The sequence below is a fragment of the Epinephelus fuscoguttatus genome, linkage group LG5, assembly GCF_011397635.1.
Source record: "Epinephelus fuscoguttatus linkage group LG5, E.fuscoguttatus.final_Chr_v1".
Lineage (NCBI taxonomy): Eukaryota > Metazoa > Chordata > Actinopteri > Perciformes > Serranidae > Epinephelus > Epinephelus fuscoguttatus.
The window spans coordinates 13,852,338-13,880,037 of record NC_064756.1 but is presented as its reverse complement, the minus strand read 5'-3'; the positions used below and the strand labels follow the sequence as shown (position 1 = coordinate 13,880,037).

General features: G+C 41.3%; 1 protein-coding gene across 1 annotated transcript in view; it reads right to left on the bottom strand.

The window, feature by feature from the left end:
- zbbx (zinc finger, B-box domain containing) overlaps nt 1–27,700 on the bottom strand; it is a 64,916-nt gene that overhangs the window by 19,613 nt on the left and 17,603 nt on the right. Inside the window, exons 5-11 of the mRNA XM_049575895.1 lie at nt 27,167–27,218; nt 26,312–26,427; nt 20,514–20,609; nt 11,976–12,113; nt 9,688–9,913; nt 6,132–6,279; nt 1,845–1,945 (exon numbers count right to left, since the gene is read on the bottom strand). Of these exons, the coding sequence (XP_049431852.1) occupies nt 1,845–1,945; nt 6,132–6,279; nt 9,688–9,913; nt 11,976–12,113; nt 20,514–20,609; nt 26,312–26,427; nt 27,167–27,218 (877 nt within the window). The remainder of the gene's footprint in view (nt 1–1,844; nt 1,946–6,131; nt 6,280–9,687; nt 9,914–11,975; nt 12,114–20,513; nt 20,610–26,311; nt 26,428–27,166; nt 27,219–27,700) is intronic.

Genomic DNA, 27,700 nt, shown 5'->3' with positions numbered 1-27,700 from the left:
TGTGAAGAGCTGCCTGTTTGCCTTCATGGTTAACACTGAAAAGTCTAAACAAATCAGTTTAAATGTCCCGTCCTGTGTATTGTATGTGTATGTAAGGAATTTGCAAAGTAAAGCAGGGGTAGTACCGCAGGTTTTTCTCACATTCTTGCACCAAATAAATGTACATTTACCTGCAACATCATGTAATATAGACTTTTTTTCCCTTCAAGACTGGTATACTTATAGTATTTATTTGACATATCTTTTGATACAACTCTCTGTGCCCTTGGAAAAAGTATGACAGAAGTGTACTCTACCCTGACTCCCATAGCCAATTGTCAACTTTCCAGGTCAATGTTAGGTTAATGAGAATTTTGCAACTTAGAAAACTGGGTTATGAGATAGAGGAGGTTGTGAAACCCTCCTTCAAAGCAGAGCATGCATTTTCTACAAAATATAACCGCTTGCAACAAATGATCTAATCCTCTGAAGTAAATGACTCTGACTGAACTTCCAGCTTTCAGCCTCATAAAGACCGAGATCTGACAGAAACAGTCTGGTCCACTAATAGCTTTCTAACCATTATAAAGTCTCCAGAGGTTATTCTTGAAATTTCATGTCTGTGTTTTTTGTGCGTCTTGTGAAAAACAAGAATTCACCTGAAGTTCATTGTTGCGTAATCAAGTCCTTTTGTTTCAGGTCATGAATGGCAGCTAAAAGCTTGTTTAGAGAATCATCAGATGCGGGAAGAAAGAGAGTGGTTTGTATGTTTGGATTAGGATTTATACAAGTGCAACCCGTGGCTGGATGGTAGGCCTTATTAAAGATGCTAGAGCAGGGAAAGCAAGAAGTGAGAAAAGTACAAAGCTGCGTATCTATAAAAGTTGTAATACTTAGGAGGATGGAGCGGTTTTAAGCTGTATAGTGTTACTTTTTGGACTTTTGTAAAGGCATCTTTGATTTATTAGATCAGGCACGGTGGAGAGCTGCAAGAGATATTGTTAATTTATAATATGCGCCTTTTTCCTTTATGGACAACAGTTGCTATGAACCTCTAAACTTTACTGTTTCATATTTGGGTGGTTGTCACATATTTAACATTTCCATAGGGAGCACAGAAACCACTTTGACCTCAAAGATTTTAAAGGAAACAACTATTTGAGATAGACAGCTCTGGGGAAAGGGGTAAGCAGGGGCTTGCAGATCCTAACAAGGTCGGGATTGGAGTGAATCTTGATTGATGTGATGAGAGGCAGTTGACAGCCCCAGGGTCCAGAGGTTTGGAAGGGGAGAGATAACCGTGGTCTGCCCGTCTCCTGACAGCCTCGGCTGGGGGCCAGAAAGCCAGGACACTCCCCTGACTGATGAGCTCCAGGCCCTGAGCTCCAGACTACAGGCCAACCCCCACTCCCTCTCCCTGCCCCATTCCTTACCCAGGCAGAGTGCAACCTGTCAGGCATGAGCCGCCTCTAACGGCCCTCTGCCCACACAATCACAGCCAGTGATTACCCGTCACACCGCCACAGATGGATGGGCAGGCACTGATACGTCTGACCCGCTGAGAGGGAGAGGTTTTTTACTTTTGCTATTGTGTGTTTGTAAATGTGTGTGTGTGTGTGTGTGTGTGTGTGTGTGTGTGTGTGTGTGTGTGCAGATCATCTGTCAAACTATTCCGTCCGTAGCTGTTTCTTTGTATGGTCTAAGAGCCTGTTTGGGTATGTATATCAGAGAGGAGGCACGAATCGCAACAGCACACAGCTGTCAAGACTGTGTCAACATCCTGTTTTAGAGTCAAAGGGTGCTGATGGACGTACAAGTGTGTCTGTGTGTGTGTGTGTGTGTGTGTGTGTGTGCATGTGTATTACCTGTCAGGCTGCATGCAGTCTCCTCCCCAGTGTTTGTGTTACGTATGGGTTTTAAATCCGTACCAAAGGCCAACGATGGACGAGAAGTTTCGATTGGTGTTCTGGAAACATAAAAATCAAAGAACAAAAAAATCAATGAATAAACACTAAATGAATAAAAAATAAAACATAAAACACTGACTCAAGACCAGACCTGGATGAGAAAATACTGGGCTGACTAAAAGCTGTCTTACTTTCCTCTTTTCACACCTTCTTTGTGAAACCAGGATGGCTGCATGCATAGATAGATGTGTTGATAGATACGTGCACACTGTGTGGATTTGTTCTCACTTTGCTGCAGCCCCACCTTCACAGTACCTCACATCGTCTCTCTCTTTATTTTCCCCCTTACCTCTACTCCCTGCTTCCTGATCTAATATGGCCAAAGTGCATGTCCAGCGAGAGAGACTTTATGAGAGGCTCCAGGCTGCCCACAAGGGGAAACTGAGGAAGTTACTTGTAGTTTATATCTTCTCCTCTCACTTAGTCCATTTCCTGAATCCTGGCAATGTTTATATTTCTCCGTCTGTTTAATACACTCAGATGTTTTTATTTAATCCTTCCCCTCGCATCCCTTTTCTTTTCCCTTTGCTCCATCCATCCATCTTCTCGCCTTGCGTACAGTACTTTACATGCAGTAGCTTCACTACCCCGAGGCTGTTTGCATTTAAGCTTTTGCTGGAGCGCAGGAAAAAGAAGCATGTTGCTCTTCTGGGGGTCCTCTGTGGTCCTGCATTTTTTTACCTCCCATTGGAGATACATATTTGATAAAGAGGCCTTCAACTCAGCCTGGTCATCCACAGAGACAAAACCCGGGTGAAGTGTTCTCGACGAAGGATTTTGAATCCAAACCAAATTAGCCTGTACCCTGTAAGGAAGAGCTCGAGGAGAGTTTCCCTACAGTAATTAATAAAGTGGCAAATAATTTATAAGTCTCTCTAAAAAAAGGGGAAAGTGAGATACAGTATAACTACGATGCCATTTAGAGACAAATTATGGAACCATAATAGTGATGTATAAGATGTGCTTTCTCAGTTTGTCAATTTTATTTATGATACCTCAGAAACAATACTTCATTTTGGTTTAAGGACACCTCTTAGACTAATGGAAATACCCTTATTTGATGCCCCCCCTGCAATAAAGCCAAGCTAAAGCAAGAGGGATTTGACAGCAATGAGCCCTTCAATAGGACCATTATTGCTGCTATATTTGCCCTGCGGACAGCGGGCTAGCTCAATCAGATTTGACATTTGTGCCAAAAGTGCTTTGTGGAAGTCACCACATCTATCAGAGGTGATATTTCAACCATTACTCCAACTATTTAAGCTTCTATTTCTGTACTCGAAGCAAAACTTCGGCTCTGAGTGACTGTATGGCACAGGTCAAATCTTGTCTTTTACTTCAGAACACAACTGACAGTTTAGAGTCAGAAAAAAAGCGTGAGGATCTGCAGTCTCCCGGGGAAATAATGTAAATGTATTGGGTGTGACATACAAACCAGAAGAAAACAAGCCACTGGGTTTAACATTTCTGTTGATAGAGTTGTTTGGAGGCATTCTGACAGCTTTGTACGCTCGAGCATAACAAAGAGAGCTTGTCTCTTTTTCAAACTCATAACCTAATGGCTCTGCCCTTATTCTTTTCTCACGCAGACATGGAACAACATCATCACCCCATTGGAGTCGTGTTCAGTAAGCAAATAATGGCTCAGCTATTTATGTTCCATGCAGGCAGGTTGCCATCTTTTATTGTGTGTGAGGTGGCCCTTTAAAAGTCTTTCTACGTGTCGAAAGTAAACATACACGCCTTGTAGATGACCTTTACTTTGAAGGGATTAAAAATAACAATTTCCTCGGACAAGAAATAACTAGAATCTCATCGGTTCACATTTGAGTTTCAACTGGCCCCTACCTACATGGCATCTCAGTTCTATGCCTGTGCAGACTTTTATTTCAGGGTTCACTGCCTTGATCAAAGATACTTTGACTCTGGCAGCTGATGGAAGGGTGAGTATTCACTTACCCCGCCCACACTGCCCAGCCAGCTCAGGAAATCAGATTGATGCCCCCCCGGTCACAAGCTTGCTTTCTGTAACTTGCAGGCCACCCACAAATCTAAGAAGGTGATAGAGTTTATGACTCTAATACAGCTGAGCACTTTTAGCAAATTCCTTAAAACTCTTTCCTCCTCCACGCTCCCCCCTTCCTTCACTCTCTCTTCCATTATTATAGAGGCTTGTTAAAATTCAGCCTCCCACTCATTCTTTCTGCCAGCCAGCCAGTCTTTCTGTCTCTCCATTAAGCTCTGCCACCATCACCGCTGCAGGCTTATTGCACTCTAGATTGGCTCTCTAGTCTATTCCACAGTTAAAGGCTGCTACAGCTGGGGACTTAGAGCATTCCAGCTCAGGCAGTCAGCGGGCCTAAAACTGCACTCTGCTCTCCTCTCCTCTGGCCTGCTCTCCAGTGGGCTACTCAGCCCAAAAGGAGCCGCTTAAATAAAGGGCTGTAATAATGGGACCTGCTGAAGCCAGGCCCTCAGGCAGTCTACTACACAATAAGTGCTGAGAAACTGCTTTGTACACTGGTGGCTTATGTAGACTAACTGAAGAAAGGCAGGAGAGGCATGTGCAGCGGCATGAAAAGGTGTGTGATCTGAAAATTGTGTGTGTGTGCGCGCATGTGGATGTATTTGTGTCCCCGGTAATGGAAGTGGCAGCAAAGATAAAGTGTGTTTGTGATGTGAGAGGGAGAGCTTGTTGTGAAAACTGTGTGTCATGCGGTCCTTTCCGTGTTCCCAGCTGTACAAGTGGTGACCTCAACAAGTTGTCACTAAGCGGCCTCTGTATGTGTCTGTTAAAGTGTTGGCATGTACACCAGAAAAAAAAAAAGCTGACATCTAAATGTCTAAAAAATGAAGAGAATAAAAAAACAGATAAAAAAGAAAACAAATACAAACCTCACATCCCTAAATATCACACCCCAAATGTCACGTTGCATTCCTGCTGCTAAAGTTGTGTTCTTGTTTTCTTTTTTTTCAGTAATTATTTCCTGATTTTTTTTTGTTACTCACCTTTGTCTCTCATTTCAGATACAGCACTTCCTGCCCCCTTGTGTTTCCCACCTTCCCCGCCCTGATTAGTTTCACCTCTCCCTCATTACCTGCCTCCCTTGTGTATTTAGGCTGTATGTTCCCCTTTGTCTACAGCAGTTATTCTTCCTTTCTAGTGAGCGTTCCGGCATTTATACCTCATGTTCTCTGAGTGTTGTTCGACCTATATTCTGTATTTTGATTCAGTCTCCTGCCTCCTGCCTTGATACTTCTGATATCTTCAGTTGAGACTTTAACTTTTCATCCATCCTCAGGAGAATTCACCTGGTGCTCAGCTCCACAACGTGCCAACAATGAAACTCATTTTGGCACAAAAATTACCTTTAATTAAGTCCTGGCTCATATGCTCATAAATCTCCACTCGTCATATGGGCAGACTTCATGTCTTATATCCACTGCACTAGTTAACACAACACTGCAGTCTGAACTTGACATTTTCTATGGTACCCAATCAACTTGAGCCTGACTAATCATGAACACAGTAAGTGTATTACCTGTAAGCTCTGTAAGAAAAAGTGGTCCCTACTAGAATACTTGGAAATCATCCTATTTTTGTGAAGCAGCATTTGCAGCAGCTTAGAAACATCAGTCGGCGCTAAGAAGGGAACAGCAAGAAATCAAGGTAATGGAACAGCAGGGAGGGACTGAGGAGTTGTTCATGGTGTTTCTTGAAGTTGATGGAAAGGCTACTGGCACTGCTAACTTTTGAGTTTCGAGTTTTCCTAAGAATATCTATTTTATTTGGTATTCATTTATCTGCAGACATTGCCTGAATGGATCCAGTGTAGGCGTTTTTAGACAAGCTGTCAGTGTATATGAGTGGTTATGTCAAATTTAAAGCTGTCGTAAATGCATTATAAACACGTACGTACAAACATAACTGTTATGCCTTGCTTAGCAACCACATTTTTTTGGTATAAAGGCACAAAATGATATCACTATACGGCTGTGAGATACCTCTGTTTAATAAGGGAAAGTGATTCTTAGCAAAAAAGATATGTTGTCAGGCATAATGAAGAGGAAGAACACACAGCTTCTCATAGCGCCCACTGCATGAACCCCACAACAGAAGCTCTACATGCTTTCTGATATGTATGTGCGGTGGATGCACATTGTTGTCTGTGTGTGTCTGTGTACCTGCGGTGCTTCTTAAGAAGCAATCTTTCCATGTAGGTAAGACTGCTTTCTTTGAACTCCACCCTGACAGGTACCCCTCCTCTCCCTCGTCCTTCAGCTCCTCTGTCTTGAGCGAGGTCAGCCTGGGTCGCCATCGCTGACACCGATACTGGAGGAATACGGGGATGGGAAGATCAAACAAAAATAAAGTTAAAGTAAGAAAGCAAAAGGGAGGAGGAGATGGCCAAAAGGAAAGAGGGAGTCAAACAAAAGTAGAAAAAGAAGGGGAAACATCATTCGCCAGCATCTCAACACCTTCCTCAAAACACCTCCCCTCATGAAGTGAGAAAACACCTTGTCACCACGCCAAGAGTGCCAAAACACAAACAGACAGGAGAGAGCCCCCTGAGAATATAAAAAAGATGTACACAATACAAAAGGAACATAGGAAGTGCATGAGAGGAAAGGAAAGATAGAGGTAAGAAAGAGAAATGTTATGATTGTACTCCAGACACTTTGGCAGTCCACAGTGGCGGCTTTAAATTGGGCCTGGGTGCCACTGGCCTGACAGAAATAATTAGGGCTGGAGGGGCTAGCAGCAATTTGCAGAGCAGGGCGAAGGCAGAGAGGAGCAGAGTCTGTCCAAGCAGTAAAGCAGAGAAAATAGGAGGCCTAATAAAAAGCACAAACACCTAGACACATACACACAACCTGGAATAATAGCACTAATAACACACACCCACATAAACCTGGGCACACAAACACCATTGCACATGCGCACACACGTTGAAACACAGTTTGTTGGAAAAGGCATAAAAATTGCCTGACGCAGTGGAGCTTGTACACATACGCATACACACAGCTGAGGCGATTAGTGCTGTGGTGTGGAGTAGGGCCACCCCTAACACTCCTCTCATTATCTCAATATGCAACAGCCATGGATTACCCTCCTACTGCAGTGGTAAGCACTTTCTGTAAGGCCTCAACAGATCAGAGCACAGACAGGGAGAGGGGGAGCAGGGAAGCTGAGGAGTAGGTTAAAATGGGAGGGGAGGAGGAGAAAGGAAGAGCTAAATAGTGTAAAAAATGGAAGAAAACACTTACTCAAGTATTACTATATACATACATTACTCAGGTACCTGCACTTAACTTAAGTGTTGCATTTGTGAGGGAGACACTGTAGTGCTATAATCATCTGATCGCTATAGCTGCTTTGTAGAATTAGCTTTAACATGCACAACAGAGGCAAAACTCATTAAATATGATACTCTATATACTCTGCTGCATGGAATATTGCACTAAGCACCACTTAGACCATCGCAACATACCATACCGGGCGTGTCAAACATCTTCCAACCCTTCAGAATAAGTGCTGTAATTTTCTGTTTGTAGTTCAGCTTGAGTCATTCTCTCAATGCAGAGTTGCTGCTTTTACTTAAAGCTCCACTAATTAATATTTTATGGTGCTAATTAATCAAATGGCAATGTGTAATGTGAAAGGGTTCATTCAGAGTGACAAACCAACAGAGACTCAGACTTACAGGAGTGGAGAGTGAGGAGAAGATACTCCACCCTGGTCTCAACACAGATTCAACACTTTCTGTTAACAGGGGAATTATTTGTTGCGAGGCTCTTGTATTGCACTGCACTGCATCACACAGGTGTTCATGATATTCTTTCTCACCAGCACATCATGAGCCCACTTCATACCCAGCCATAGTCTGTGTGTATGTGTTTGGGGCTGCGTTTTTTGCAACCTCAAATTCATTTAAAAACACAAGGACAGAAAAAGAAAATAGGGTGACACACAAAGCTTGACTATGTGTACATGTAAAAAAACATGGCAAACCATTTAAAGATAATTCAGTAACACTTTACTTGAAGGTATCTACATAAGAGTGACATGACACTGTCATAACTATGACATGACATGACACGGTCATGAACCTGTCATAAACATTATGTACATGTCATGAACATTTATAACTGCCATTTATAACTGTCATTAAGTGTCATTTGGTTTTTGTAATGACAAGTTTACATTGTTTGGGTTGTCTTGATTATGACAACTTGACATTGACTTTAATTAATGTCAAGTTGTCTTGATTATGACAACTTGACATTAATTAAAGTGACATTACCAGAAGATGTCTTTGTCATGACAAGTTGACATTACATTTGTTTGGGATGTCCTTATTATGACAACTTGACATTAACCAGGATGACATTACCAGAAGATGTCTTTGTCATGACAAGTTGACAATACATTTGTTTGGGATATCCTTATTATGACAACTTGACATTAACCAGGATGACATTACCAGAAGATGTCTTTGTCATGACAAGTTGACATTAAATTTGTTTGGGATGTCCTTATTATGACAACTTGTCATAATAAGGACATCCCAGGACATCCCAAACAAATTTAATGTCAACTTGTCAACAGTCATAAATGTTTATGACTGCTGTCATTAAGTGTCATTCGGTTTTTGTAATGACAAGTTGATATTTTTTGGGTTGTCATGATTATGACAACTTGACATTAATTAAAGTGATATTACCAGAAGTTGTCTTTGTCATGACAACTTGACATTAAATTTGTTTGGGATGTCCTTATTATGACAACTTGACATTAACATAAAGACAACTTCTGGTAATGTCACTTTAATTAATGTCAAGTTGTCATAATCAAGACAACCCAAACCATTTCAACTTGTCATTACAAAAACCAAATGACACTTAATGACAGCAGTCATAAAGGTTTATCACATGTACATAAAGTTTATGACAAGTTCATGACAGTGTCATATCATAGCTATGACAGTGTCATGTCACCCTTATGTAGATACCTTCAAGAAAAGTGTTACCGATAATTCTAAAGAAAGCAATAATAGAAAGACAACACATATACATGAAACAATGAATACATAATGAATATGTGATGGAAAGGGAGCAATGAAAGAATTAATATAAATAAAGTAAATATATAAATACGTATTCAGCTGTTGTAGTATGAGGTTGGGGGTGGCAGCAGATGTTGAGGGCTGGTTACTTTATAGTTGAATGCGTAGGTGTGTGCTGGTGGGGGCATCGGAAAGTCATTGTTTTCAATGTAGACAGCAGGTGTAGCAGGTGTGCTCAAACGCCAGAGCGACACCGTCGTGGCGCGCACACATTCCCAAGCTCTTATTCTTATGGGTCTGAGATAAACAGAGTTCAACTTTTGGAATGCAGCAGTGTGCAATGCATGTCATGTGATGACGAACAACCAATCACAGCCGAGAGACATCTTTCCCTTCTTTCGAAAATATCAGTCTGTGGTAAATATGGAGGTTAATCATTTTAGCGCAGGGCTGCCAGAGGATAATATATGTTAATATTTTTGGCCAAATACACACTGACAAAACAACGCCTGGAAGATCAGCTCTGCACTCAATGCAACCTGCCTCCATGCCCTTGAAAGTTGGCACAGAGTAGGCACAAGAGATGCACCCAGCACCCAACCTCACGTTTTAAAGACAAGGCATGTGTACGGCCTCTTAATCTGTTTGCCTGCAACCATGTATTCGCAGTTCACCTGGTCGGATTGGTGTCCACATTGCATCCTCACTCATTGGTTCTCCTGCTCCCTCATTCGTCTCTCCTCTCCACTGTCTGAGAACTTCCTGGAAAGATTTTGCAGACTCCTCCTCGTTGTACTCTCCTCTAAGAAGAGAGGCGGAGAACCCCCTCTCATCCTCCCTTTTCTGCCCCTCTTTTATCAGCTCCACCTTTTCCTCCACTCTGTGATTCACAGCCGGCACCTGCAACAAAAAGAAAATCTCCTCATGTTAGTCAGTAATGAATGGCCAAAAATATGATATAAGGTTATGAGGCTGGCCTAATGTATACGGATTTCATTAGTAAAGGTTAGCCTTAACATAAATCGAACTCTAGTCACACAAATCTTGTAACAGTAAAAACCTCATTTGTATGCCTGTGTACTTTACCTTTGCATGACTAAATATTCAGTGGTTGATGAGTGCAAAATAACGGAAGGGACAGTTAATGAGATTTTGAATGCCTCCGGACATCACTGCCTGCTGACTCTGCAGGCAAGGGCGAGGAAAATCGTGTTTTTAAGTTTGCATGCATGCAAGCCTGGCTGTGACCTTGGCTATACCTTTGTTGAGACACCATTAAAAATTGATGGGGAATTTTCTAAATGCATCTATCTTCATGTTAGACCTCTAAAAAGGAGTTGGGCTGGAATAAACAAAAATTTCAAATGCTCTCAATGCAGTTCATACTCACAAGAAAACATGTCAAATGGTGTGATTGAGCATGAGGCCTTGAGTCATATTCATCAGAAGTAAAACACTTGAGCATAATTCATCACATTACATACATAAGAGTCACACTGAACAAGTCAAAATTAGTTGGCACTTGGCAATAGTTGTAATTTTCGAATCTCAAGCTTCTAAAAACCATGGTGAAAAGACCAAGACGACTCCTTCTCTTGAGCCGTCTGTAAAAGTAAATGTATTCTTGGAATTTTCAAACAGGAATTACCTCCTAGGAAAATCGGGTGTGATATTTACCCATTTATTTATATTTTTAAAAGGAAGGTTTCAAAAATCTGGAGCAGTACACCGTGGAGTGGGTTCATGCTTTTACATATTCAGCCTGTTAATGCTAATTGCCAGTACTCAAACATATTAACCTCCCTGTTAACTCAGATAGTTGTAGCTGCTTCTCAGGTTGCTGGCATTTTGATGGGTCTTGACTCTATTCCACGTCTGAATTAATATATCAGTCGAGCACTATTTTGACATGAAAAGTATACCGATCTTCTCAGTACCGTCTGATCCCAACTGTTCGAAATGACTGCTGTGTGAAGAAGGTCAACTGAGCTCTGTGGTGTAAAGAGTCTGAAATGTCAATCTAACTGTTTTTGCCAGACCTAGACTGTTGGGGGGCATTTTTTAGTCCAAAGGTACATGCAGTTCACAAGCCTGCCTGTAGATACGGCCTGTGGATACAGCGTCAATTAGGGTTTGTTTGAAGGCTTTTCAATTGACTCACAGGGTGCAGAGGTAAAACTCACATGGTGCAAAGGCTTGTTTGACATGTTTCTGCTGTATTGTCACAGCGAGTGAACTACACATGGGGAGAATTTTCATTCGTGGGTCAATAACCATTTGAAAGAAATCACCTATTTTTACAAAATAATTGTTTGTGAAAGGAAATTTTTTTGTAATTTAAGATTCTGCACTGCTCCCTAGTATGAAATTAAAAATCAATTAAACTTGTCGTAAACACACAGAGCAGATTTGAAAGACAGATGAACCTGAAGTTGTAAAAGAAACAACTGCATATCTGTATTCTTGACTTCTGATGCACTGATTTAACCCAGCGCTTTTTACATTTAAAGCTTTGACCTGATGCTCTTGTGGAGCGTAACCTTCAGTTCTGTTGTCAAAAGCTAACAACAGTAAGAGCCAAAAGGAAGGCCACATACTCAGACAGCAGTGTTAATACACCGTCGCTGGGAAAACATCTTTCATTCACAGCAAGGACTCATCTTCTTATTATGAGACTGTTATTTCAATATTTTAAGACTTTAATCACCCAGTCACCCAGTGACATCAGAGCAGAATGTCATCTCATCATTGTTTATTGTGGTATATTATTATGTTGTACGTTGTTTGTGTGTTGCTTGTACGTCAATGAATTATGTGTACAAGTACTGTACACGCTAATTAAGTGAGTCAGTGCATTTCCACACAATTGTATTCTTTATCCTAGACTCAGCCCTTCTTCACATATACAGTGTCTGCACTGGTGTTTGTGAGTACATAAATAACAGTAAAGATTACCACCTACCTGGCTGGGGTCAGGGTGCAACTGCATAGGTTTTGCCACAGCAGGACTTGTAAAGGTCTCGGGATAAGAGCTGGGGTTAATCTGTCTCTGGAAGCAGCTGACAACATCTCGAGTGCTCACATGGGTCTGTAAATCTGTCTGTAAAAGAAGGCCGCGGTGTATGAGATTAGATCAACATTGTTGTTGCCGAACAAAACGGCAGCAGCTGGCACTTTGTGAGAGATTCTTATAAATTCCCCAAATAAAATGAAATTAGTTGAATCAGAAGCAAGTGGGGGAAAAATGCATGCACTGTATAAAAGCAATAGATAATGCAGCATAAAATAAGACATTAGTCAGTTATATAGTCAGCATTTTGTTGGAGGAAAATAAAGCAACTTTGCATAAGTTTTTAAGTGTGTGAACAATCTTGCACCAGAAATACTTCGTCAACTGGTAAACTAACAACGTAGTGGAATCAGAACTAATGGTGTAATAAGTGGAAAATGTAGAGCAGCGAAATGCAGAGCAACATTTGGTCAATCATCCTTTTCAGTGAGAGGTAACATAGTCATTGTTAATTGTTTTTGGTCTCTGTTCTTATTTTGGTCTTCTCTTTGACTTTGTCTTTGTCCGTATTGTACTGTATATGTTGTGTTGTATCATTGTATAGAATTACTCCATGCTCAGTAATCTTACACTTACTGTTTTGATTCCAAAAGCCTAACCAGGGACAAGGGTAGAAAGCTGTATGCATTGCGTCTAGTTTGTATTTTACATATGAAGCAATTAGAGATGCACCAATCCAGCTTTTTCAGTTTCGATACCGATCCCGATGCTGTGGCTTTGAGTATCAACCGATACCCGATACCGATCTGATGCCACGGTTGACCTAAAAAGCTATATACCTTTACATGTAGAACAGAAAAGACCAGAGGCATCAGACATTGATGACTACACAGTTCTTTGCTAAGATAAAATGAAGCAAGATGAAACAATGATGAACTATTTATTTTTCACAAAAATAAACAATTGTGCAACAGCAGTTGAAACAGTGTGAAATACCTCCACACAGCAGATTCTCTCCTTCGTTCCATGACGTATGACGTAGCTCGCGTTGCAATAGATTTAAAGGGAAAGGATTGCCTCAAATATAGGTTGCATTTTCCAATACCTGATCCATCTGTTTTGATGATATCGGGGCCGATATTTGATCCGGATATCGGATCGGTGCATCCCTAGAAGCAATGTCTTGTGCATTTGTCCTTGTCAAATAAACAAGTAAATAAATAAAAGCGGCTACAAAGCAGAGTTGCTTTACATGTTGCTGGAGGAGCAACCATGTGTCCGTCTTGTTTAGGTTGGGATGTGTGGACAGTAAAATCATTCCACGACCAGGAACCATGGATACCCAGAACCATCCGGAGGCATAGACAACAATAAAGCAGCAGCCAACTATGTAAGAAGAGGCAATAAAGGATTAAATTACAGTGCACAAGTTAAAGGAGCTGATGGGGTCACAAGGGGTCGTAACTGATTGTGACATATAAATGATTGATTGATTGATTGATTCATTCATTCATTGAACAAGAGTGAGACTGCCTTCAGGGATCAGCCAAGAAGAATCGTCAAAGTGTAGACAAGAGATGAATCAATCAAAAATTTCCACAAATTTTCGTAAAATCAAGAATATTACCAAGTTCTGCTTCATTTACACTAACAACATGAAGCCAGTGAGATGAGGCCTCTACAGACAGCTGCCATGAACCCCATTTAGAAGCTACAACCTAATCATTTTAAGTGCTCATATCTACATCACTAGCATAACCTTTAAAGTCACGGTGATGAACTCAGTTTTATAGAGTTAATGTATGCACTTTTATTTCATGTAAATGAAACCATAATGCAGAAGGACTCTAGTCACATGACCAAGCTGGTACCACACTTTATGTACATTGCCTTTACACTACATCCCATTTTAACCACAAACCAATAAGGATCTATTGATAAAATCTATCCAATAACGCATCACGTACACATCCAGTCTCCTTGTCTTCCTTGAAAGAAATTCATTTACATATATGTGATCAGATATCTCCATACTTATGGACAAGAGAAAATGGGAGGCATGCTGCATGAGTACTGATTGATTTTCTCTGTTCCACAGGCTGAATTCATTATTCTGTTCCATTAATCACCATGGACCAGTTGGACTGTTTAGGTTAACCTGTCTGCAGACTATTATCCCGTCCTTGAAGGTGTCCGACAGAAACACGCAAACAAACGTGTCATGGAAATGTGGATCATGTGGAAGACAAGCTAGCCTAGGCTACAATATTTTGGTTATTTTATGATATATTTTATTGCCAGCCCTGAAGCCCCCTCACAGAGAGTCATGTGATGTGACAAGGCATGATCTTGAAGACGTCAAGCAACCTATTGAGCATCGATTAAAGTTTTAGGATCAATTTCATCCTAGAAACACAATCAAATTCTTAGTCTTATAAACCCCTTTGGCCCTTTCAATGTGTGGGTGTAATATCTGTCTAGCAATATGAACTAAACAGAAGGCCTCATGCAGCTTAAGATCACCTCATGCCAGATATTTTCCCCTGCAGGACAGAAACAGTTCTTTGTTTACACCTATGATGGATTCTGCATCTGGTCTTGAACAGTTGTGCAAGGTAATAATGTCATTATGGATGGATGAATCTGTGTACACCCAATCTGGCAAAGACAGAGACTTGTTCGTGGTCTGAAATATCTCCGGTCTCACTATTGATGAAAGCAGAGTGTGCTTCATTCAGTGACACTTTATGCATGTGTTGAATTAGTTCATTCAGTATCTTGTGGGAGGGAAGTTGCCCATGGCCATGAAAACTTTAAGAATCAAATCTTTGTCTGCAAACAATCCCACAAGCCTGGGGACATTATGCTCCTACTCTCAACACCCTCTGATGGCAAATCTTTGCATCGCAAGAGGTTTCAAACAAGCCTTCAGTTTTTCTCTGTTGTTTTGGTCACCAGCCAAATGTGCTTACAGGTGCACATCAATGGACACTTAAGCCCTCGGTATGCTTCAAACTAAGAGCTGGTGAGATCATCTAAAAGTATCCGAAACTGCCTTTCTGGTGGTGTAATTGGAAGAGGCTGAGTCTGACAATTGTTTGTACCTTTCCCAACTATACAATCCAACAATCATACCATCTTTATACAATAACCAGGTGTACAGAGGTCTAAGAGTAGCACCTTCTTTTTCAAGCTCTATTCTTCAGACAACTTCATGTGTACAACCAATTGTAACATAACAAATGCCTTCCAGCAGGCACAATTCAAGTGGGACACATGTTGCACAAGCTCTGAAAACTGTGCCATTTACAGTCCCAAACAGTCGGTGTTAAGACAGTGCTTTGGGTTTATCCCTTTTTTTTTTTTAAATCAGAAGATAAATGAATGGCAATGACACACACATTTGACCACTACCTGCAATTATATTCTGGCTTGCTGTGTTTTGAGTTGCATGCATTATATTCAATTTGTGCATATATTGTTGTAGAGTTATGTTTCACTCTTGCATGTATTGTGTTGAATTCTAGTGTGTAGTTCCTCTTGTGATTTGGCCATAGCCATCAGCGAAATAGATCACACCTGTAGCACAGCGACAAGAGAATATTACTGGCAAGACAAAACAGAGCGATAGAGTGAAGCAGACGGGCAAAGAGAAAGAGACACAGACGGTGTGAGACCAGGGAACAATGGGACTAGGGAGCAGTGCTACCTCGGCCTGTGGTCACAGGTGAGGACAGTGTGCATGTGGTGACTGATTTGTGTGTGTATCTCTCTCAGCATACCCATAGCCCTGCCGTGATGGATTCGCAGTGGACATGGAGGAAGAAGGCCAAGCAGTGTTAGCACACCATGGTGACCTCAGGCATCAACAACATTGTTCCCCCTACACGCTAGCCAGCTGTGGAACCACAGCTACTAGACAACACAAGAGACAGAGAGCAGAGCAAAGCAGGCGGACGCAGTCGCAAAGTAGAATATGACAGGCAGTCCAAAGGACTGAGCCCACAAGCAGTTAAGGGCCTACTCATTCAGGCAAGCTACACACGGTCTGGACGGCTATAGTGTGTTGCCCAGACAAAGTGTAAGAAGCCTACAGCAGGAGAGGACAGGTGAGGAGTAAAAACTAGTGCTGGGCTTGTTTTCTTAGACCAGATCTGGTGAGGACGCCAGGGGACACGCTTCCTCACTCAACTAGCTGCTTGATGAGCATAACCGGTTACCATAATAGCAGTTACAGAGTCGTAAACTGTAGAATGGTTTATTTACAAAGTGGCTGGACAATAGGAAGCAGTGACCAACTTGCAATGGACTCTGTGTCTTCAAAAAGGGTTCTGCTGTTAATCTTTTACTGTTAAAGCCTTGTTTTGCTGCTTGTATTACTAACTCAGTATGTGCACAGTATTTATGGAACATTTTGTGAATAAATTATTCAACCTGACTCTTTGTACTCTTGGGTAATTCCTTCTGCCCACTACTTTAAAATTGCACACAAGTCCTTGGCTCTTTCCTCGGTGGGATTGTCACGGCCTGACATTTGGCAATGTGTTGGCTTGTTCCCTAGATTCTCTGACTACAATACAGTTCTTTCTATGCACAATTCAGAGTTGACATAAACGCAGGGAGATGATTATGGTGACCTTGGGAGTGTGATGCTGTGCTGTATGTCCAGTCTGAGATCTGTCATAAATAATTCAAATGACATTAATGTTCACAACGTCAGATAAAAAAAAAAAAAAAAAACATTGGCCTTGTATCTAGGAACTGCGGGCCTGCTAAATAATGCTTCCTACAATAAATGCAAATCCCGCTGGTGCTACCTAGTATATTTGTGGACAGCCCATACTATACCAGCTCTAAGATAATGTTCAGCAGTTGAACAACACCTTAACCTTGAGAAGGAGATGAATGGGGTTTGCAACGAGAGACAATGCAGTTAATCAGATAATTTAAATGATATCAGCTATGTGTGCTAATGTAAATTTTGAGTATTGCTATATGACTAAACTCACCTGACATCAGAATTGTTTTGATACAGCATGCCACGCCCATCTGGTACCGGTTAAGCTGAATCAAATACCAAGAATGCTCTGCAAACATTAATTGAGCCAGGTTTGTGTGTGTGTGTGTGTGTGTGTGTGTGTGTGTGTGTGTGTGTGTGTGTGTATGTGTGTGTGTGAGGCTGGAAACACGATCTGATGAGGCACTGACGAAAGCCCCAACACAGCGTACTGCTGAAATTAATATTCTTTTTGTCTTCCTGACTCCCATTCGCTGTCTCTCCCTCCCTCATTCTTTCCAAGGCAAACGAAACAGGATTAGCAGAGGAGAGAGAGAGATGCCTGCGTCAGCTGCATGTGTATAATCCCCGGTCTTTATGTCCTGCCAAAATACACAGTTTTGCATGTGTGATTGAATAAGAGTCTGCATGTGTGTGTGTGCGTGTGTGCTTGAAACTGAGAGAGCAGAGAGGAACACTGAGGACATATAAAGACACAGAGAGCTGTGTGGTTTCAGGAAGCTCTATCTACATGTATTCTGTTTGTCAGTATGTATGACTTTGTTCCACCTTGGTGGCTATGCAGTAACATACTAGTCACTTGACTCAACCAGCAGTCAGGTAGACACAAACACTGAAGAATGAGCTGTCTACATAAGCCGAGCAACACTGCATAAAGGCTGGTTAATGGTGTGCTGCTCTGTGTGTAATCACACAAAAATAGCTTCTACATAGCCACGCAAAGAAATGTATAGATGCATATACAGTCATAGAGACGTGCACAAATGCACACCGTATTACACGTATAAATCATCCACACAGCCATATCCATGCACACTCACAAAGCCCACATCGCAGCACAGTGGATCTCTCTGTGAGCACTTCTAGATGAAAATAATAGCACCCAAGAACACAATCATATGAAAAGAAGAAGGCGAAATCACACACATCCTAGGAGGGGAAAAATGTACAACTAGCAGAAAACAGAAGATGAACATAAGCCTAGAGTACATGGAGGAGCTCCATAAAACATAGATACCAGTACACACACGTGAACACCAGTAACCGTAACAAAACTCCCATAGTGTATGAATTTAAAAACATGCCTTCTGCACATAATAAGCACAAACACAGGTGTAAGGGGAAAAAGTTCATGCTGCAGAGACTCATGCATTACGCATGAGTACCTGAGCTGTCAGTATTGGCTTAGTTAATTATGGAGACTGTAACGGCTTGGTCTTGCAATCAAATGGGTTACCACGGTTATTAGGGTGTAAACCACTAGTTTCATCATATGATATTATATAGATTCTTTGGACAATGATATGATATTTGCTGATATCACAAAGTCTGTCGCAATGCAATTCAGTGGCAAGAAATCTACATGAGACAATATTATATGCATTATATGTGTTATTGCTTAACACAATCAGTTACAGAAGAAGCTGCTGCCCCTTTCTTTTTTGCTTTTTGCTATAAAGATAAAAGTAAGCATGCACGCTTTTTCAGCCTAATATTGTTGAAACAGAACAGCTAATGTTGCTGTAGTGAGAAGTTAGTGGAGTGAGATGCCTGACCAGACAGGTACATCATGTTTCCTGAGAATTTTAGCTCGTAACAGAATTGTTGACACTTGACGTGCTTTGTCTGTCGACCCTAATTTTCTCTGACGTTGAAAATATTTCCACACTGCTCATTTATTTCCGAATAAACAACATTATCTTATCATCTTTTCTTGGCTGCTTGCCTGCTGCTGTTTGACGATGATGCAGAAATCCAAAATAAAGGCGTATCCTCAAAATAATGATACAGATCGATGTTTTTCTTTTACTTTGCATCGATGATATTCAATCATTGATCACTGACTGGATATATTAATCCAGACTGGTGAATCGTTGCAACCCTAACAGTTGTAAGCAGCAGTGGACCTGATAGCAGTTAGTGCTTCTAAAGCTTGTTGAAAACATTGATATACTCTCCAACTTTGAAGAATGAGTTCATTTGAGAAGCAGCTGTTTTAAGCAAAGCCTACTTAAGCAAGCAAATTAGTGCTTTTGATGTCAACGAAGCAACAGTATGTTTACTAGCTGGTTAAAACTTCCTATCTCAGGTGACAGACACAAATGCTGCTGCGGAAACAGAGCAATAAAAAAGAGCAATGTCTGCTTAACACCACACATTATGCAGTGCAAATTTAACATGATTTTAATTTAATTTATAAATAAGGTCATTTTAAAAATCCATACACTAAAAGGGTGTTTTAGCAACTCAGCACACTGTATTTCTTTATGAGCGTTTGGAAAAATGAGGTTCCCCTAATGAAAATGCTTCCCATACAAATTTGGGTTGATAGGACATTGCTTAATAAATACAACCCATTGTTTGAGAGAGAGAGAGAGAGAGTGTGTGTGTGTGTGTGTGTGTGTGTGTGTGTGGTTACAGCTTGTGTCCTGTATTCTACTCCCAGTGCATAGTGAATTTACAGCATATAGATCTGTGTATGTGTTATCTGCATTCATAAGCACTCACTGAGGGGGTTTGAGAATTACAAGTTGTGTGTAGATTTGTGCCTGCAGATGTTAACGTGTTAAATTACCATAATATTTTTCTATCATATATATAATAGCCGGGAACAATATATACTTCCAAAAAGTTCCAACATCATTCTATCCTCTTAATAAATGCCTGCTTTTATATATTTTATCAAGATTAACTTCATAAATGGAAGCGCAAACTAGAGTCCTTACATTTGTCATCCATGATCCTTTGTAATCATCATTAGTCAAATTACTCGACACATTCTTGGCAGATGTACTGCAGAATCTTTTTCCCTTCATGTGGATCCAACACAAGTGTGTTGGCTTAATTAAACTCTCTGACAATGACCTGCTGTCTTGTCTCTCCGTCTTATCTTTGACTGAAGATTGCTGTTGCTGGTCTTGGGTTGACTGTTGCCTGAGGCCTGTTCTCTGCTCTCTGTCTAAATGTGAGTGTGTGGTTGTTTTGTGCGGTGCGTGTGTGTGTGTGTGTGTGTGTGTGTGTGTGTGTGTGTGTGTGTGTGTGTGCATGCGTGCATATGAGTAACCAGAATAGGCATTTGTTATCAACCAATTTGCTAATGAGGGACATCCATTTTGTTATCAGGTAGAAGGACGCAGCAAACCTGCAGCAGCACAACACACACAGAGACTCATTTGCACGTTCTGTGCAGCCTTTCAGATAATTATGTGTGTGTGTATGCACATACAGAAGTCCGATAGGGTGCAGAAACACAGAAAGGGGGGAAAAAGACGAGAAGTTGAGATAAGTAGAGACGGTAGTTGGGGTTGCAAGCAATGCAAACGACAGAATGAGTGAAGCAGGAGGAGAATGGGATCAGAAGGGGTATTATTGAAAGTATCTGTGCAGGAGAAAGAGAGACAGAGAGAAACAGACGGAGACACAGTCACAGAGAGGAGAGGAGATAGACTTGATGCTCGTGGGACCGTGTTCACCTGAATGGGGACCATTCTGTGGAGCTTCAGTGCTCCCTTCTGGTGGAATTTGGTAAAGCAGCCGATGCAGTAGTCCTCTGTGCATTCAGTACACATCTGCAAAACAGGGATGCACAGTTATGTCAGTGTGTTTATGTGTTTGTGTGCATGCATTGTGCTTGCATGAATGCATGTACGTCTGTGTGTTTGTGCAAACGTGCAAGACACGGATCTGAAGATTTGTGTGCTTGTATGTTTGTGTGTCTTACAGAAGCATAAGATTGATAAAGAGTGATCATGTAGGTGCATGTATAGTATGTGCATGTGCACGTGTGTAACTACCTGCACTGACGAGCAGAAGCTTTAGTAATATTTGTTAAAGATTTACACCTAAAGTCGGATATCTTTCCCTCCTCTACCTCAACCTTGCCAAACTTTGACAGGAGGGATGAATATTGAAATGGATTCTCTGGCAGGATGCAGTGTGTGTGTGTGTGTGTGTGTGTGTGTGTGTGCAAGCTTGAGAGAGAGTGCATGGGAGGGACTGCCTGTGTGTACATGTAATACATTTGTACTAAGTGTGTGTGTGTGTTGTGTATTTGTGTGTGTGTGTGTGTGTGTGTGTGTGTGTGTGTGTGTGTGTGTGTGTGTGTGAGTGAATGCATCTTAAGGGAGGTCATTATCATTTCTATCTGTGAGAATCCGGTCTTATTAGTGGGGAAAAGTCCTTGCATCAGCATGTTGGGGAGATAGGCCTAGACCGGGTGGCCGGAGCACACAGGCGAGGCCAGAAGGAGACAGTGAATTAGAAGGGAGGATATGTGGAAGAGGGTTCTAGGTGGGGAGGTGGGGGGTGGGCAAGGCTTCTTAAAATTCATAAACAACAAACAATCAAGAATCAGCCAACATTTGTTTGGTTCCCTCTGTTTAACATGCAGGTTTATTTTTCGGTTATGGGCCACGGTTTCATCATCAATACCATGTCAAATTCAGAAAGTATAGTTAAGTGCGCTCTGTGAGGGAGGAGTACAATTCCCACAGTGGGACTTCAACTGTTTTTTGTGACTGTGTTTTCTTTCTGAATCCAACAATTTATATTCCTTCTTAGTCCATTTCTAGCTACTTTTCACCTGTTATTCTGAGCTTAATGTAATATAATTGAGCTAAACAAGGCAATACAATAAACAAAACCACTGCAGTGTTCCATACAAATTCACTGTGAATCAACAGAGGTCTTACAGTGCAATTTTCAACCAGCAAATTCACCAATTAATCCTGTTCCTTTCTTTTTTACTCTTTAATCTCATCTTCTACCCCTTTTACTTCATTATGTATTAATTAATGCAATTATTTTTAACATTAGGTTAAGTCTCTTTTGCCCTTTACTTCTTTCTCACACATACCAGCATGTGTGTGTGAGTGTTTGTGTGCAGTCACATCAGTGGTGCCACCAAGAGGTGGCCATGGGGGGGGGGGGGAGGGGGGGGGCATGACCACCCTGATACATTTGCATTCCAGTAAATGTTTTGTTCCTTACAATTAATAGTCATTCATTTATTTTCCATAATCGCTTATCCTGTTGGGGGTCGCGGGGGGCTGGAGCCTATCCCAGCTGACATTGGGCGAGAGGCAGAGTACATCCTGGACAGGTCACCAGACTATCACAGGGCTGACACATAGAGACAGACAACCATTCACACTCACATTCACACCTACAGACAATTTAAAGTCACCAATTAACCTGCATGTCTTTGGACTGTGGGAGGAAACCGGAGTACCCGGAGAGAAAACCCACGCTGACACTCCCTCCCAAGGAACCCTCTTGCTGTGAGGTGACAACCAGCTTATTTAAAGAACATTTAATCACCTAACATACATATATAAAGATAAATAATAGATCAAAATGGGGTTGGTGTGTAATTCATAATGTTAACTTTAATGTTAATGTTAAGAAACCAATGTATATCAGTATGCAAATCTTTAACCCTCGTACTGACATGGTTTTCAACTAACCTCCACTACAGCAACATATTAGAATTCCTAAAATTCCTTTACTGCTTTTGGTTTTGGTGTGTCACCCCAACATTCTCTGTGTCCCCATATAACCACCCCTATGAAAAGATTCAGGGGGCGCCACTGATTCACATGCAAGTCTACAGCTGCGACATTGCCCTTTAATGGTCCCATAAAGCAGGGCCTCATTTCCCCTCTCAGGCCTGAGGATAAATTACAGCCACTCCCCAGGGACTAGGCATCCCTATCAGACTGCAAGCAGCATATCACTGCGCTCTCCTGTGCTACACAGGAGGAAATGAGGTCCTGTTTTTTTTTGCCTGGATGACTCTGGAATACTGCACATGGCTAGACAGGTAGTGTGTGCGTGTGTGCACATGTGAGTTTGATAGTGTTTGTGCCAGTATGTGTGAGTCATCGTTTAAAATAAGCCCAGATGTGTATATGACTGTGTGTGTGCCGTGTGTGTGTGTGTGTACACGCTTATTTGTGTGCTTAAGTGCAGCTCCAGACAGAATGGCAGGGACAGAGTCGTAACGCTTTCCATTATTGCCATCATTATAGGGCACAAGGGCTATCCAAAACGTGTGTGTGTGCGTTAGTGGACTGTGTGTATTTGTGTGTGTGTTTAGCCTATGTGCTTGCCCAGACTACTATAAGCATTGCCATTAAGCCCATCACTATGGGGCATCGGGGGCATTGGGCCCTTCATTGGACAATTCAGCGCCATCATCATCAAATGCACTATCAAGCAAATTACCACATTACATTTTAACGTAATGTGTGTGGTGCACTTAAAATAACTTATTCCACAACAAAAGGGGCAGAAAAATGGTGGCTGTCAGCTCAATCAGTTCAACCCCTCCTACTACTTCATTCCCTCTATCAATCTCTCCCTCTCCCTCATCGCTCTCATTCCCTCTCTCTTACTGTCTCTCAGCAGCATCAGTTATTCAATACTAAACTCCGCTGGCTTCGCAGTCAGACGTAGGATACGAATTACACACCGGCGGCCGAGGATCTAGAAGGCGGGTATGTGGGTGTGACTGGTCATCAAGCATGTATTCCTCGCCTCAGTTTGCCACAGTCCATTATACACACACATACACACACAAACACACAGTATTCATTTCTCTCTGTCTCTCTTCCTCTCGTCCACACGTACAGTTGCAGGCCACGGTCCCTCCTCCTGTGCAACAGTGGATGAAGAGCGAGGAAGAATAAACAATGGTGCCCTCAGAGGTCTCCAGTATCGATGAATGGATCTAGCTAAACTGTTATCAGTGCAAACACAAACACACAGATAGACCAACAGATAGGACAGCAGAGGCACGGCAAGAGAAAGAGACAGAGGCAGGGAGAGGAGAGGAAAGAAAGAAAGAATATGTGATGCAAAGACAACGAGGTAAGCAGGATGGGAGATAGCAGGTATCTGAATGACTAAGGGAGATAACAGCTGATGCAGGAGTAAGAGAAAGAACAGAAATATAGAAAGAGACAGAGGGCAGAGTGGAAGGTAAAGCAGCAGAAACAAATTAACACATAGAAAAATGGAGAGTGATTGACATGTAGGAAAAAAAATGGAAGAGAGATGGAAAATGAGAATTTCTGAATTTTAGCAAGAGTGTAGGTCAAGTAATTTGACTCCTTATTTGACAGCCGAATGCTAAAAACTCTGTAGATTCACTACTAAAATCTGTGTGTACAGAAAGACAGAAATATGCGTTCTTTTCATTGGATTTATAAAGCCTTATAAAGCTGCACAAGCCTCATTTACTCGCCCACAGACAGCCGTAAATGAATGGGAAGTTTCGGCCCCCAGATAAAGCTGCAGAGTGAGTGCTTCTCACTTTCAAGCTGTGCTCAGGTACAGGCAGCTGCAGACCCACACCCAGGTTGAGCCTGCCCAGTGAGGCTCTGATTTTGTGTTGTGTGTTTGATATGTAGTGTAGGGCTGGGCGATATGTCCTGAAAATTACAGTATATCACGATATTTTTAGGCTATATCTCGATACACAATATATATCTTTATATTTTTAAATCTCCTCAAAACACTTTATTCATAGCCTGGAAATCCAGACTCAAATCTAGAAAGATTTTGAGTCTGGCCCTCACCAATACACCCTTCCTATCCAAGGGGCAGCACTAACTGAGGCATATTAAATGCCGCTGCCGCACGTAATTGGATAGCACGATGGCCCATCAGAGCAAAAAACAAGGTTACGTATTCACTGCAGTAAGCCACATTTGTTTGCCAACCAGTGGGGCTAATTGATATATTATGCTTCTGCCGTATCCCGTCGGCAAAACGGCAAAAACACCTGGATTTCCAGGTTACTTCATTCAATATTTCTGACCAAATACCCTCCCTGATGTAAAAAAGTTGTAGGGATGACAATTCTTGTTTTTTTATTCCCTGAAAAAATAACGCAATGAGATTGTTGATTAATAATCATCAATAATGTGGATATAATGACAGTGGTTTAAGGCAAGCATTAAAACAAAAAGTCTGGTAAGTTGATAAATTTACATCACTTTAGTGTAATGCAGCCTTTAAAACGAGGCAAAGAACACAACTTATGCCATATCACAATACAACCATATCCAATATTTAACGACGATATTTAATCACGATAACGATAAAATATCTTCATATTGTCCACCCTAATCTAATGCTGGCCAAAAAAATGTTGTACATTTTCAATCTGTCATTAGCGTAGTCAACACACAGGGCTAACTTGACTCGACAACTGGATTACGTGAACGTCGCTGTCGCCCTAAAAATCTGCTCAAACTCTTAACGAATAGTCCAATATTGCTATTGAACATCCAAATCCGATTCCACTGACATAATTCTGTGTCTGGTATAGCTCTAGTAAAAACACCCTAGACGTACATTTGCATATCGATATTTGTGTGTCTGCTCCACCACTCATTTAGCTTGGCAATAAGAAGAACAACACAATGCAATGTCACAAACTGTGTGACAACAGTGATGTTCTGGCAGCTCAACAGCTGTCATTACACACAACCATTTTGCACAACTGTACTACTTATGGTGCTAAAACCACTAATTCATCACATCACCTCTATCCAAAACATCTCAATCATCATATTAAGCATCACAAAGATGTTCAATAATTCATTTATAGTTATTATTGAAACAGACTTTACAGAGTGCTTCACAGCTCAGAATAAAATGAAAAGATTAACAGGGAAATAACGGCTCAAATGTAAATAAAAAGAATGATATATTCTTCACTCATAAACAATTTAAAATTAAGTTTATAAATGTGCCTTTGACATTGACAGGGCTGTTCAGATTGCATACAATCCATACAAACTGTGTTTTACTACAAGGTTACATCCATATACTATCCATGGTTACGACAAATTGTCACCACAGATCTTTAATAATTACCAGTTCATGTGTGGGAAATGGCATCATATGCATGCTTTTTGTGCAAACATGAATCATCATTTACAGATCTGGCCCCTGGTGTTATTAAGTATGCGTAAGTGTGTGTGCATGTAACTATCAATGTAAAATCAATTTACAAACAAACCTACAAATAAAGATTTTGTCTGAGCTTGTTCTTCCTCATCAGAGACCTAAAGCATGCACGCCTCCAGAGGAGCGGTGTTTGTCTTTTTATGTCAGTTGAAAAGCCTGCAAGGTGAATGTTTGATGAGTGTTACTGCGCTTTCTGTCCAGAGAGAGAATTCTTAAACTGCCCAACACTAGAGTTGCAGAGATTTCAGCTATGCAGTGCCTTCTGTGTGTGTTCGCTTGTTTGTGTGCTTACCACGCCTGCAGTCTTGACTTCACACTGTCCACAGTATTTCCCCTTCAGCCTATTCTTTCTTGTCGTCCGAAGACTGACAGTAGGGTTTGGAGGTGGAGGTGGTGGCTGAGGTGGGGCTGAACAGAACAAGTATACCGTTGTTAACACTTGGCAAGGGGATATCCTTTATCTTTATGGATATTGAAAGGATATTTACATATTTTATTAACTGACCTCCTAGCTAGTCCAACAATGACTCAGCAACAAACAGAAACAGTGTCAAAAATACACAATAATCTGATGTGCTTGTGTTTTTCATGCAAAAACCATGAACAATTAAAGGTTTTTTCAACTATATGGAGTTACCAGCCACTGTTGTAAAAGGTTTTGTGGAGTAAATGACAACAAAACAAAACGGTTATATCACCTATTACAATTATGACTACTCGTATAAAAAGGCCGTCCTTTTAAAAGTGCATTTACTGTTGCTGTATACATTTAGCATGCATCAGCACATTTTATCCAAGGTGTGATTTTGTGCCTCAGGCATGTTCAAAACATTAATAATTCTGCCAAGGTTGGCCACTGGTTACAGAGATCAATCTTTAACAAGAGATCTCCACAGTCAGGCACCTGTGATGCCAAGTATCCACCTTACTGAAGTAACCGTGAGCAAGACACTGAACCCCTACCAGTTCCCAGGGTGCTGCTCTGCAGCTGCTCTTGAATGCTAACCTCCGTGCGGAGGGCACAAAGAACTTTAGTACGGGGTAATGTTTCAAAGGACCCACGATTTTCGAGAACACATCCGTGTCAAGCCGACCTGGTGCAGGTAAGCCACAGTTGAAGCCAAGGCTGTGACTGTAAACTACTCACCTGTCAGCGGTTCATCCTTCAGCACTCGGATCTTCACCTTGCCTGCTGACAGCTGTTGGGGAGACAGGAAGTAACACATCAGTGGTCTGTGTGAGCTCTGTGTTTATGTGTTTATACATAGGTTTCAGTATGGTTGGTATGTTTGAAGTAATACAAGCTTAGATGAGGGATTTCAGTATAAAAATAGTAATAACCCATTCTTCAGTTCAATCATTCCTGTTCCTCTTTAATCTCAGGGAGTATAACCTTTAGAAAAGGAGACTTTTTCTGGTATGAAATCAAAGGCGTAAGGGTTTCCCCCCTGAGATATAGGGTACAAGCTTATCTAATCAAGGTGCAAAGTGCAATCTCAAGTCTGCGATACACAGTGCACTTAATGAGTAGTTGTACACTTTTGGTATGTTTATAGACCCAGGCACATGGTGCATCCACAGCATATATAGAAACAGAAATTAGGAGACATCTATCACAGTTGATGTAACCCTTAAGGTCACAACCTACAAGGAAAAGCTTCTTGAGATTTAAGGAATGCGA